The following is an 11,745-nucleotide window of genomic DNA, read 5'->3' on the forward strand; positions in this document are numbered from 1 at the left end:
AAGACTGAAAGTCGATCCATCCTGAGGGCCGTTAAGTCTAGTTAAACTTATCCAAAGTTCGTAAGGCCAGTGACCTGTATCGAAATACGATAGTTATTTCTTTCAAATTAGTTTTTCGATAAAGTAGCGTGACGAATTGCTATAGGTGAACGTTAGAGGCTGTAAATATGTCAACTTAAAAGCAGCTAATTAATTTTGTTGTAGATTTCTCTCTGGATTCTTTTGTTTCAAATTGTGGCTATTTTAGATTCTGGAAGATGTATTATCAGTAAATCAGATAGGTATTTTTAAGTGAATAAATTTAGCTATAATTTCAAGGATTTAATTTAAGAGGTATGGCTTAGTTCTAATGATGTAAGTAATAGAACATTATTTTCTATAGAATATAACTATAAATATATAATTAAATATTAAAATGGAAAATAAGTATTTAGGCAGTAAATTAATATAATCTATTTATATATTTTTTAAAGTAAATGAATTAAAAATCCTGACCGGTTTATGATAAATACAGATTTAATAGGGTTTTTTTTTCAATATTCCAGTATTAAAGAAATACTAGTTTAGTTACAGTTATTTACAGTTAGTAAGCCTTAAAAAGGCTATTTTAACTTTTGGTAAACTTCTATACTATTACTAAAATAAATTAATTATTCATTTCAGTAAGGAAAAAGAGCTTTGATTAATAGTATTGGGTCAGTAGTTTTCAAAATATAAAATTTAACACTAAGTTATGATATTTAAGCCGGAAAATAAAATAGTTTTCTAATTTTTTTTACAAACCGGCATGCAGATAATATTTAATAAAATAGGCCTAAATAATTTAATATAATAAAAAAAACATATTTATTACATGTTTCACATGCTCCTAAAAATCTTCATATTTTAATTTAGAGGAAAAAACTAAATGCGGTTCAAATACTTTAAATTTGCTTTTAAAATCCATGTAAAAATAAATTTTACATTCCAGCTAACAAGAAAAAAATGCTTTTAATAATTGGTTTTAAATCGGTGAACTATTGAAAACAATGTTGTGGTTTAAATGTTTTTAAAAAGTAAGGGGTCTATAACTTTTGAACTTCCATGCTGAGATGTCACAGTATCGAGGTAGATAAAAAAAAAATAATAAATTTACTGACATCGGGTTTTTAAAGGTTTAACTCACTACGTATTAAGTTAAATATTACACGGATTAAATATATCACAAATTAAGAAAGCATCAAAATTACTGTAGAGATAAATAGGTCATTGCTAAGGGACTGAACATATAATAGCATTGAAACGAACATATTTTTTAAATAATTTTAAAAGAACTTTGTGTATGTAATAAGAGATAACATTTTTTTATTTGATAATATCTGAATGTATAGAGAAAAAAAAATATTTTTAATTGGCTATGAGTCGAATAATTGTTAACTTAACTGCCGAGATTAGTTTGTTAGCGCAAGTAATAATTATTAGACGTCATATAAGGTGATAACTTGGATGACGTCAAATAGTATGAGAGAACAACTGGCCAATACACTTTAAAATTAAGATTGTGTAATGTAACTGTATACAAGATGATACGGAAAAAAGCATCCAAGTACAAAAAAAAACAAATAAGATCATCATGAAAACTATAAAACTAGTACCAAAATAAGTACGATTTCTCATCATCTTAGGTAATAAGATAAATCAATAATACTGCTTTAGCAGGCACATTTTTTAAAATCACGTATATCAATAGGATTGTTTTATTATGCATTATGGTTTATTAAATATAATATTTCTGTGGAACTAGTAAAATTATACATAACTGTTTAAAAAAATTATACTGATAGTACTTTTGGTGAAATAGACTTATACGGTACTTTTCTATCATTAAATATTACTAGTTTTATTATTTTTTATTTAAATTATATTTTAAAAAGGGTACTTTTTATACTAGTCTAAAAAAATTAAAAGAAAATTATAGGACCTTATTTTAGTTACACTCGTGCAGGTTTTTTATAAATTTAGAGATATATTATATTATAAGTTTATGGCTTTGTTTGTAAAAATTTTAATTTAAGATCTTTGAATCTTCATACTCTTCTTTAAAGGGAACCAAATTAAAAATTATTATTATTATTATTATTATTATTATTATTATTATTATTATTATTATTATTATTATTATTATTATTATTATTATAGATTTCATGCCAATCGGCAATCGCACTTCAAAAGAATGAAGCTCTGATGTAGTCCTTTCCATGTTATCGGACTTGTTTTTAACCTTTATTAACTCAAATATTACACCTAAACCTAAATTACATGATATGTTTCTTAAACTACATACATTGATGTTATTTGAGTTCCCAATAATCTTTCAAATGACTCGAGATGTATAATATATATGTATATATATAGATATATATAATAGCGTCCATTTATGCATTAGTTTTTAGATGCTTTACTTAAAGTTGAGCAGTTTTATGTTTTCGATCAGGCTCTTTGGTATTACTCCTGTTGACACAATAATTGGGATTGTCCGCATTGCTTCCCTGATTTTCCATTGTCTTCGAATCTAGTGTTAGCTCCCTGGTACTTAACAATCTTTTCATTATGTTTCGCTCTTAGGTTGTTATTATTAGAAATAGCTACATCATTAAAGGTTGTTTTCCTAGAAATTTGACCGATTAGTATTAGCTTAACTCTTTTGTTACTTACTCGTTGGTCTGTAAGTACAGTGCGATCCCAATACACTTTGTGTTGCTCATTTTCAAGAACTGGTTTCGGCTTATAATTATATTATGGTTCCTTGGCTACTGATAAGAGGTTTAGTTTTTCTGCGAGCTTTTGATACAGTATCTGTGCAACTAGATCATGCCTTTCTTTATATTCCGTTGGTGCAAAAGTGTGACATCCACCGGTGACTCGCTAAATGGACTTCGTTGTCTCACATTCATATCTACATCTGTCATTTTATCGGATATATGTCACACCATTGCATTATTTACGACAAACTTTAAATAATTTTATGTTCGGGGAAAAACTGTCTTGAAGTCAACCAGTGTATGTCGACATACTCTTATTGATTGAACCTCCTGAACAAGCCTCCCGTGTCTTCTCATTTCTTTCTTTTACTAATGTGCTAAGTCAGTTGTTTCCCTATATCGGCCATTCCTCTTCCTCCCATATGTCGAGGTAGCGTAGTTTGTTGTACGGCACTGGGCGGATGATGCTGTTCTAGCCTTTTTTTGTTCTGTTTTCGATGTCCGTTGTAGTTTATCCTATAATACCAAAATAGTAAGTTAGTGAACTGACTACATAAGTATAAATCGCGTTAAATAAGTTTCTGCTATTAAGACTTGTTTTAAGGAGTCGTCGCATTCTTGTAGTGAACTTACTAGTTCATCTCCATTCTTTATAGTTCTATGGTTTATTCTTTGCGCCTAAGTTATTCCTAGATATTTGTAGGGTTTTTCTTCTTAATCTTTCATTAACTGTTTGACCGTTTTCCATCTGAAACTTACCTGTTTGTAGTTCACCCTTAATAATGTTCACAGTTTGTCTAGGAATCATATTAGTCTCAATACAGATACCATTAGGCACCTGAAATTTTATTGATGTTCGCCAAGATTCTATAGTGAATTATTTACATCACAGTGCTTAGACCAACACACGGGAACCAAGTCGAAAATAAAAATCGATACCGATCTTAACAAGTGAATGATTTTCCTTCCACACCCAAAGCAGATCAACGTCAAATCAACCACACATGGACAATGAAGGAGAGCAGAGTCCAATAAATTAAGAATTAAATAAGAACTCCGTATAGCGATACTAACGCCGTCAGTATACAAAACTCCTGATCCACTTATAAATTCAAATCGAGCAATAAAAATGTATTTTAGTTATTATTAAAAATATATCATTAAAAATGGTTGCTTTATTTGCTTCAAAACTGAAAATAATCTATATTATGATTTATTTAAGAAATGAGAGCACGTGCTTTTTCTTTAACAGTCGTACCTGGATTTCTCTCTGGATCTATTTTTTTTAGCATTCCTTAGCTGTTTTTAATTTCTATCCAAAAATCTTTTAGGACTTTTATACTGTGTATTTTTTTAACCCATAGACATAACATTTGTTGGTAATGGTAAAATGTTTAACCTTTGGCGTACGTTTTTATAATGCATAGTACGATCCACATGCCTACGCCTTTGTAAAAATACCGAATGCGTCTGGCGACTTTTTACCAGTAGTATCGTTACAGTTGTTATGTAGTTCAGTGCTGATACAGTTTTTTTATAGTTTCTACCTGTTTCATTTTGATATGAATGGAAGATATTTGACTGGTCGCGAATTTAAAGAAGCTCTTTATGCTGAGGATGAAGATGATGTGAGGGATTACATAAATCCAGATTTGCAAAGTTCAGATGAAGAATCCGATGACGATCAAGGTGAACAGCAGAATCGCTTTTGTCAAGAAACGGAAAATAACTCATTATCAAGTAACATATATTATAAATAAGTAAATAAATAACTAGTTTTAAAAAATCATAAAAACGTAGCGCGTTGTGGCAAATATTTTACTGCGTTTGTATTCTATATTTTTTTGTATTCTTTTAGCTTCAAATATTCAATCAGAGCAGCATGAATCTTCTGAAGAAATTATGGATGAGGAATCAGATGAGGAAAGTAGTAGTACGGAAGAAAATAGTGGTACCTCTAGCTTCAAAATGGTTTATTAGTAGTTCTGATTGGTTTCTTTCTAGATTCTACAGCAAGACGTCGTCCACGGCCTAAAGCTGTAATAAATCAAGTTAATTCTGACATGATTTCTGCATCAGGTCTTACATGGAAATCTGATCCTATTGCCCGACGAAGGCAAATTGCTGCAAATGTTATGAGAGAAGCGCCAGGTCTCAAAAATGGAGTAAATCCTAAAACGCCACTTGAAGCGATTCGACTTTTTTTCGATGACGACACCATCGAATTTATTTCGCAATATATTCGAAAGAGAAACTCGCCCTTGTAAAAGAAACCACTCCAGAATTCACTCTTCTTTCATACAAAAATCTAGGAGTTTTGAAAGAGAAGAAATATTAGGCTACATCGGCTTCTTGATAACAGCAGGTGCTTACAAGCAAAACAAAGATCTGCTTATCGACTTATTCAATGAAGGGAATTTGCCAATTTATAGGGCTACGTTTTCAGACTACCGTTTCCAACTACTCCAAAAATGTATAAGGTTTGATGATAAAACTACTCGAGATGTTCATAAAGAATATGACAACTTTGCTGCAGCAAGAGATATATGGGAGCGTGTCACAGGCAAATTTCCAGACTTTTTGGTTCCTTCAGAGTCAGTTGTAATAGACGAGGAGCTTATAACATTCCATGGCAGATGTAAATTCCGTTTATATATTCCTATAAAACCTGGTAAATATGGGATTAAAGCTAATGTGCTCTGTGACTCAGAAAACTACTATTGTTTTGCTGCAGAACCATATGCTGGAAAAGTAATTAATCAGCCCAAAGATTACAATAGTGGTCCAGAAGTCGTAAAACGTCTTGTAGAATTAGCAAAATGGCAGAATAGTGGTCGCAATATTACAATGGAAAGAAAATTTACGTCAGTGCTAACAGCAAATGCTTCGTTGGAACAAAATCTTACAGTCGTGGGAACAATAATGAGTAACAGAAAAGATGTTTTACCAGAACTAAGACCACAATCGTTGAAGCATGCAACTCCCGGCACTATTCGCTTTGCTTTTCGAGACCGTGAAATACTTGTAAGTTATATACCCAAAAAGAAGAAGGTCGTCACTGCTCTTTCTATACAACATCATATTATGCAAGTGAAAAATGACAAGCCAGAAATTTTTTTGTACTATAACTCCACAAAAACCGGCGTTGATATGCTTGGTAAATGTGTAAGGGCATATAGTTGTCGGCGAAGCACAAGAAGAAGGCCGATAGCTGTTTTTTTCAATATGATCGATATAGTTGCCTACAACTCCTATATTCTTTTCATAAAAGCTAACGAGAACTGGGCAAGAGAGAATCCAAAATAATAATCTGGGAGAAAAATTATTCTAAAATGCTTAGGCAAGGAGTTGTGTCAAATCAACATGAAAAATCGTTTAAAGTATAAGGGCTATATATATAGGTTCTTTACAAATTTTTGGAAATGTCAACAGGATCAGCACACAGCAAGAGGTTTAGTTCGTCAAGAGGCAAATGGACCAGCTACTCGGTCCGCTGTGCAGAAGATTCCCAAAAAAGGAAAATGTTTTATTTGTCCAAGATCGGCTGATAGAAAATATATGAAGGCATGTCCTAATTGCAAAAAGTATATTTGCCCTACTCATACGGCCAGCGAACATATTAAAACAACTAGACATTGCACAATCTATAATAATAGTTAGTTTATTTGCACACTTATTTTTTTATTAAAGTCTTTAAAAAAATAAAATGTTTTTTTTTTTAAGATCATTGATTTTATTACCTTAACAAAAAGGACCTACACACACACAAAAATCTGGGGTCAGCCGCTAACCCCCCTGTAGGAAACCTGGGGTTAGTTCCTAACCCCCTCCTTCCATATTCTCCGGGTACACTGTTAGGATCCCAGTGCGACTGTTAATAAAAATTAGAAAATGAAATAAAAAAACAAAATGCTGTAACGTCTCCCTTTTTGTTGAAACTCCACATCGTTTTATATCAATGCATATTATGCATATCTATTTGAATATAATTGTACACTTACCTTAGTTATATTAAATTTAAACCACTTTTGGCAATAATCTAAATATGTTATTTACCAGGGTTTTCATTGAGATAATCGATAATTCCTTAATTGTTATTATCTGAAAGATTATTATGGTGATGCCAGTAGCTTATAAATGATTTAAAAAAAAAGTTAAGTTTGTTCAGTTATGGTCACTACTGTGTTTTTTGGTCTGTATATATTTTTTTAATAGTGCAAAGTTTATTAAAAAAAATAATAAGTATAGTCAATACCAAACATAATTTATTTTGGTCACTTGCCAAAAAAATTAACAAACAAATAGTAGGTTGCAACATAGATTTGACGGGCAAAAAGTAGGAGTTAACAGTTGTTCAAAATAATTTATATCTGATGACGATATATTTTCTAATAGGCGTGACTTTTAAATAATTTTAACGAGCATTCTTCCTTGGCTCTAAAGTTTAATTTAAGTTCTTTCTAACCTGACAGGCGTCCTTCCCTTTTTTTCTAACGACTAATAAAACTCACATGCACACATACATGAGGCCATAAAAAGAATTATATACGTAATTTAAATTCAACTGCCGAAATTAAAGAAATTGAGAATAGGTGGAATGCGACCAGTCCCGCTTCGAAAACTAATTTTCCCCCTACCGTGTCACATATATCACGTATTGGAGCTTTTTCTCGCACAAACTGTCGATTGTTATTGCTTTTACAAAGAAGACTTTACTGTGACACATTTAAAGTCAGATTACTTTTATTATTTTTATTCGGTCACGCTGCCGATGCTGGCGATACCTTTGGCGAAGAGACAGCGGCAGGACATTATTGGATAGGAGAATTCGTTCGACGATTTTCGCCGCTATTTTGTTGCGCCATCAGAATTTAATCAAACGGCCAATGTGTTAGGGAAAACAACTTTCGTGAAATGGAAGATCGCGTATAATTCAATCAGGAGGATCATATGTTGCCTTTGGTAGACGAATATTCTAAATAAGTCAAAGAGGAACTTTTAGAAAAAAAACAGAAAATTAGGATAGTGAAAGCAAAAAGATAATATGGATATTACACAAGCTAATTGCAACCTGTAGCCTATATAATTTTGGTTTTCTTTAAGGCGGATGCAGGGTGTTCCAGGACACACTGGTGATGATAGGGGACACATAGATGTTTAAGAATTGATGGCTGAAATTAGTCAATATAAATTTGTTGAGAATATACAGAGTGGCTTTGCTATTTTTGCCTAAACAAAAAGCCCATGTAGCTTCGTCAATAGTAATTATTATTTTTTTAAATTTTGTTGGCATAATATACTAGCATAATTAAAACTTAAAGTGTATTTACAAAAGTTAAATTTCTGAGTCGGACTAAAAAATTTCAATATTTTTACCTTTGTAAAAATATCTGTATATTTGATTTTGGTATTTCTTTAAACTTGCGTAAAACTATATTAGACTACGATAGAGCAGCGTTTCTGGAATTTAAAACTAATTTTTTAGGCCAAAAAATACCAAATCACCAAACTTTTGCCAAGGTTTTTAGTTATTCAAAAGCTAACGGTCGGGGTAAGGTTCTTCTAATGATATTTACGTTAAGAGAACTCCAACTGAAGAACCTTTGGAAGAATAGGTGCTCAATTAAGATTACAGCCAACATTGGTATGGAGTGTGCTTTACAAAGAAAATTTATATTAGTATTATATCCAACAGGTACAAAGAGGGAGACCAGGTATCTAGTTGCTTTTTCGCAATGGATAAAAGTGCATAGAAGGACGTTTTCTCGAATTTTGTTCACTGATGAAGGCTAATTTATGCGAAATGATATTTTTAATACACAAAATTCCAATGTCTGGGCCATCGAAAATCCACATTCCATTAGCCATTTTCATCAACAATTTTATTTGACCTTAATGTTTGGTGTATATTAGGTTTAAATAACTTTGCAAATCACATAGTTAATTTGTACATTAAAAAATGTGTTTTGAATTTAAATTTAAATTTATTAATGTTATGCAATCAAAACTCATCCGGAAGTGAGTTGAGTAACTTTATTACGTTATAGGCGAAGAACTTATAAAATTTTGTACGAAAGCGGGGTATAGAATACTTTTTCTTATCTCTAATATTTATAGAATATATAGAACGACGTGTTTTAAAGATATTGCGCAAGATATGAAGATTGCGATCATGATTAGCTAAAACTTTATTAGTGAAATTGGATAAATAATATTTTCATCTGTTTTCCATACGAGGCCGTTTTAAGTCAAAAATTAAAAGCGCAGTTTTTTACAAAATTTTTTGTCTGGTTTACTGCTAATTAATGTTAATTTACGAGGAATGTATTTTCAGCATGATGGTGCTCCAGCACATTTTGGTAAGGGAATAATATATCTAGATAATCAATTTTTAAATCGTTTGATCGGGCGAGGTGAGACGGTTCCTTGAACACCAAGTTACACCAACTTACTTAAACTTAGTAGAAATTTTTTTTATTTAAAAGAGACGATTTATAGTATTCCCCGACAGGCAGCAATTAATATTAATCACATTTTGAATGTTTTTTACTTCTATTGTATACGTATGTTTTTTTTTGTTTGTAAGACTTTAATGATAATAATTTGTTTGAATTTTTTAGATAGTAAAGTAATCATCGTCTTAAAAATTTGAAATTTGTTAAAAGAAAATTTAAATAATAAAAACTTGTTGCATAGTCACTTAAAAAATAATTATTGGTTCCAAAAGAGTATCATGAAAAAAAACTTGTATGTTTGTAAAAAATAATGTTACATGTATATATTGTAAGTATAAATTAAGTCTAACAAAAATCAATAATATTTAAAAAAATACATAATATTCAATTTATATTTTTTCTTACTAACTTCTGTGGGTGTGCAAACAATTTTTTATCTTATTTTATTCATAATTTAATAAAATGTTTTAAACAGTTTAAATAAATATCAACACCCACACAAATTTAAAGAATATTTTATAAGAGAAATAAATATTTAGATATTCTAGTCCTATCGTGGAATTAAATTTTTGCAGATATACTTTTAGCTTTAGTTGTTATTGTGTATTATGCCAACAGGGTTTAAAAAAATTATATTAACTATTGACCAAGTTACAGGGAAGTTTTTTATTAAAGCTAAAATCACAAAACCACCCTGGCTGGATATTCATATTGACCAATTCAGGCACTCAATTCCTGAACACCTAAGTGTCTCTTTTTACTTATAGTGCATACCTTACAGTACACTGGGTTCTGGAATACCCTGCATATTTCTTTGCTATAACAGATCTAATTTTATTAAGTCCCTACACTATTAATTATAGGTAAATAAACACAGTTGTTATTTGATTAATAAGGCGTTTATTCATATTTTACAAAAAAACTATAACAGCTTATTATGAAATGATAAAAATAATTATTTGTTAAAAATGAAGAATTAGTACTTGGTGTAGTATTCTTTGTTTCCGATGACTTCTTTGCAACGTTTTGTCATTTGTTCATTTGCCTGTTGTTCTTTTAAAAATTTAGGTTCAGTTATTTTTCTAGTAAAGCCTCGAATAGTTGACACTTATTTCTATAAGTTTTTGTCCTAATTTTCTGTTTTAATATTTTCCAAAAGTTTTTTATAGGAGTCAAATCTGGGGACAAAGATGATCACTTTATGACAGGAACCATTAGTTGACTTTACCAATTTATAACTGAGTTAGAAACACGTTTGGAGTTACCAGCCTGTTAAAAATAAAAAAGAAATGGCGTTTCGTCTTCCACATATAGAAGCATTTGGTTTGATACGATATACTCGGAAATAAACCTGTTTAATATACTTTGTATTCTAAGCAATAAGCTAATATCTAGCATCTCTATACCACAGCAGATCTCCTCTCAAGGTTGGATTTCAAATATATAAGTTGAGGCACTCAGGCATTTTTGAAATACCTCTAGAAAAAAGAAACACTTTTTAAAAATTTTATTAATACCAAATTTATGTTAAAAAAGCATTAAGGAAACATTGAGTGAGGTCGGGTAAAGAGGAGGGCCAAGAATAGCTCCGTTCCAGGATATCACCTGATTTAAGAAAACTAGATTTCAATATTTTTAATTTTTAATTTTTTCATTATTTTTATTATAGGTTTCACTATTATTCAATTAACGGTTTCATCATTCAGTCCATGTGCTCGAAGATGAGGAATAAAGAATGTTCGTAACATATCCAAGAAACGCTCTCCGTATGTGGCAACAGCTTGTCCCCTTTTATTTTAAAAAAAGAATGGGCCTATAATTCTTGTTGGAGAAATTGCACACCAAACAATTGGCCAAATGGACAGTTTTTGAGTTCTAGATTTTTAGAAGGTTGGAAATCATTCCAGTATATCAAGTTTTGCTTACCAACGTAGCCGAGGAGTTGGAAATGCGCCTCATCGCTCATCCAGAGCAACGTGTAAAGTTTGTCGCGTTCTTTCATTACTTCTAAAAATGTTTCACAAAAGTGCCCTCGCACAGCGAAATAGTTCTCATTTAGAGCCTGAACTATTTGAATTCCGTAGGAGTAAATCTAGTTTTAAGACTCTAAGATAATTCTTAGCCCAGAAGCTGTATCGACGCTTTGATGTCCGAGAACTTCTTATCATAGCATCTTATCCTCGTAAAATGTTGGTGTAAGTACCAGGACTATAGCAGCTCGATTAGGGGATAATCATTCCAATAGCACTGTGTGGCAGGTTCTCTCCGAACAACTTTTGTATCCGTATTATGTTCAACGTGTGCAGGCATTTTGAGGCCCGTTTGCAGTTTTGCCGATGGTATTACGAAAAAGTTAATAATAACATAAAGTTTAATAAAACCATACTTTTTACGGACAAAGCTGGATTTCGGCGTGATGGTATTGTTAATTTTTATAATATTCATGCTTGGAGTGACAAAAATTCCCATGCTTACGTACAATGTCGCTACCAAGAGCAATTTTCTTTAAATGTGTGTATGGGTGTTATTGGTAACAATTTAATTGGGCC

At 31.2% G+C, this 11,745-nt stretch overlaps 1 protein-coding gene across 1 annotated transcript; it reads left to right on the forward strand.

The window, feature by feature from the left end:
* The first annotated feature begins 4,303 nt into the window (after nucleotides 1-4,303).
* On the forward strand, nucleotides 4,304-6,047 carry LOC126742815 (uncharacterized). Its single transcript, XM_050449618.1, has 4 exons — nucleotides 4,304-4,481; nucleotides 4,600-4,692; nucleotides 4,746-5,004; nucleotides 5,054-6,047. Exons 1-4 carry the CDS (start codon nucleotides 4,304-4,306, stop codon nucleotides 6,045-6,047), a joined length of 1,524 nt encoding a protein of 507 aa, XP_050305575.1.
* The last annotated feature ends 5,698 nt before the right edge of the window (nucleotides 6,048-11,745 follow it).

This window comes from Anthonomus grandis, chromosome 12, assembly GCF_022605725.1.
Source record: "Anthonomus grandis grandis chromosome 12, icAntGran1.3, whole genome shotgun sequence".
Classification (NCBI taxonomy): Eukaryota; Metazoa; Arthropoda; class Insecta; order Coleoptera; family Curculionidae; genus Anthonomus; species Anthonomus grandis.

What these genes read in the sequence shown, in the direction of transcription:
- LOC126742815 (XM_050449618.1), top strand. Translation starts at nt 4,304, where the DNA reads ATGAATGGAAGATATTTGACTGGTCGCGAATTTAAAGAAGCTCTTTAT. An exon ending in TAGTACGGAAGAAAATAGTG is followed by an intron (nt 4,693 to 4,745) that starts GTACCTCTAGCT and finishes GTTTCTTTCTAG; the next exon opens with ATTCTACAGCAAGACGTCGT. An exon ending in CGAAAGAGAAACTCGCCCTT is followed by an intron (nt 5,005 to 5,053) that starts GTAAAAGAAACC and finishes ACAAAAATCTAG; the next exon opens with GAGTTTTGAAAGAGAAGAAA.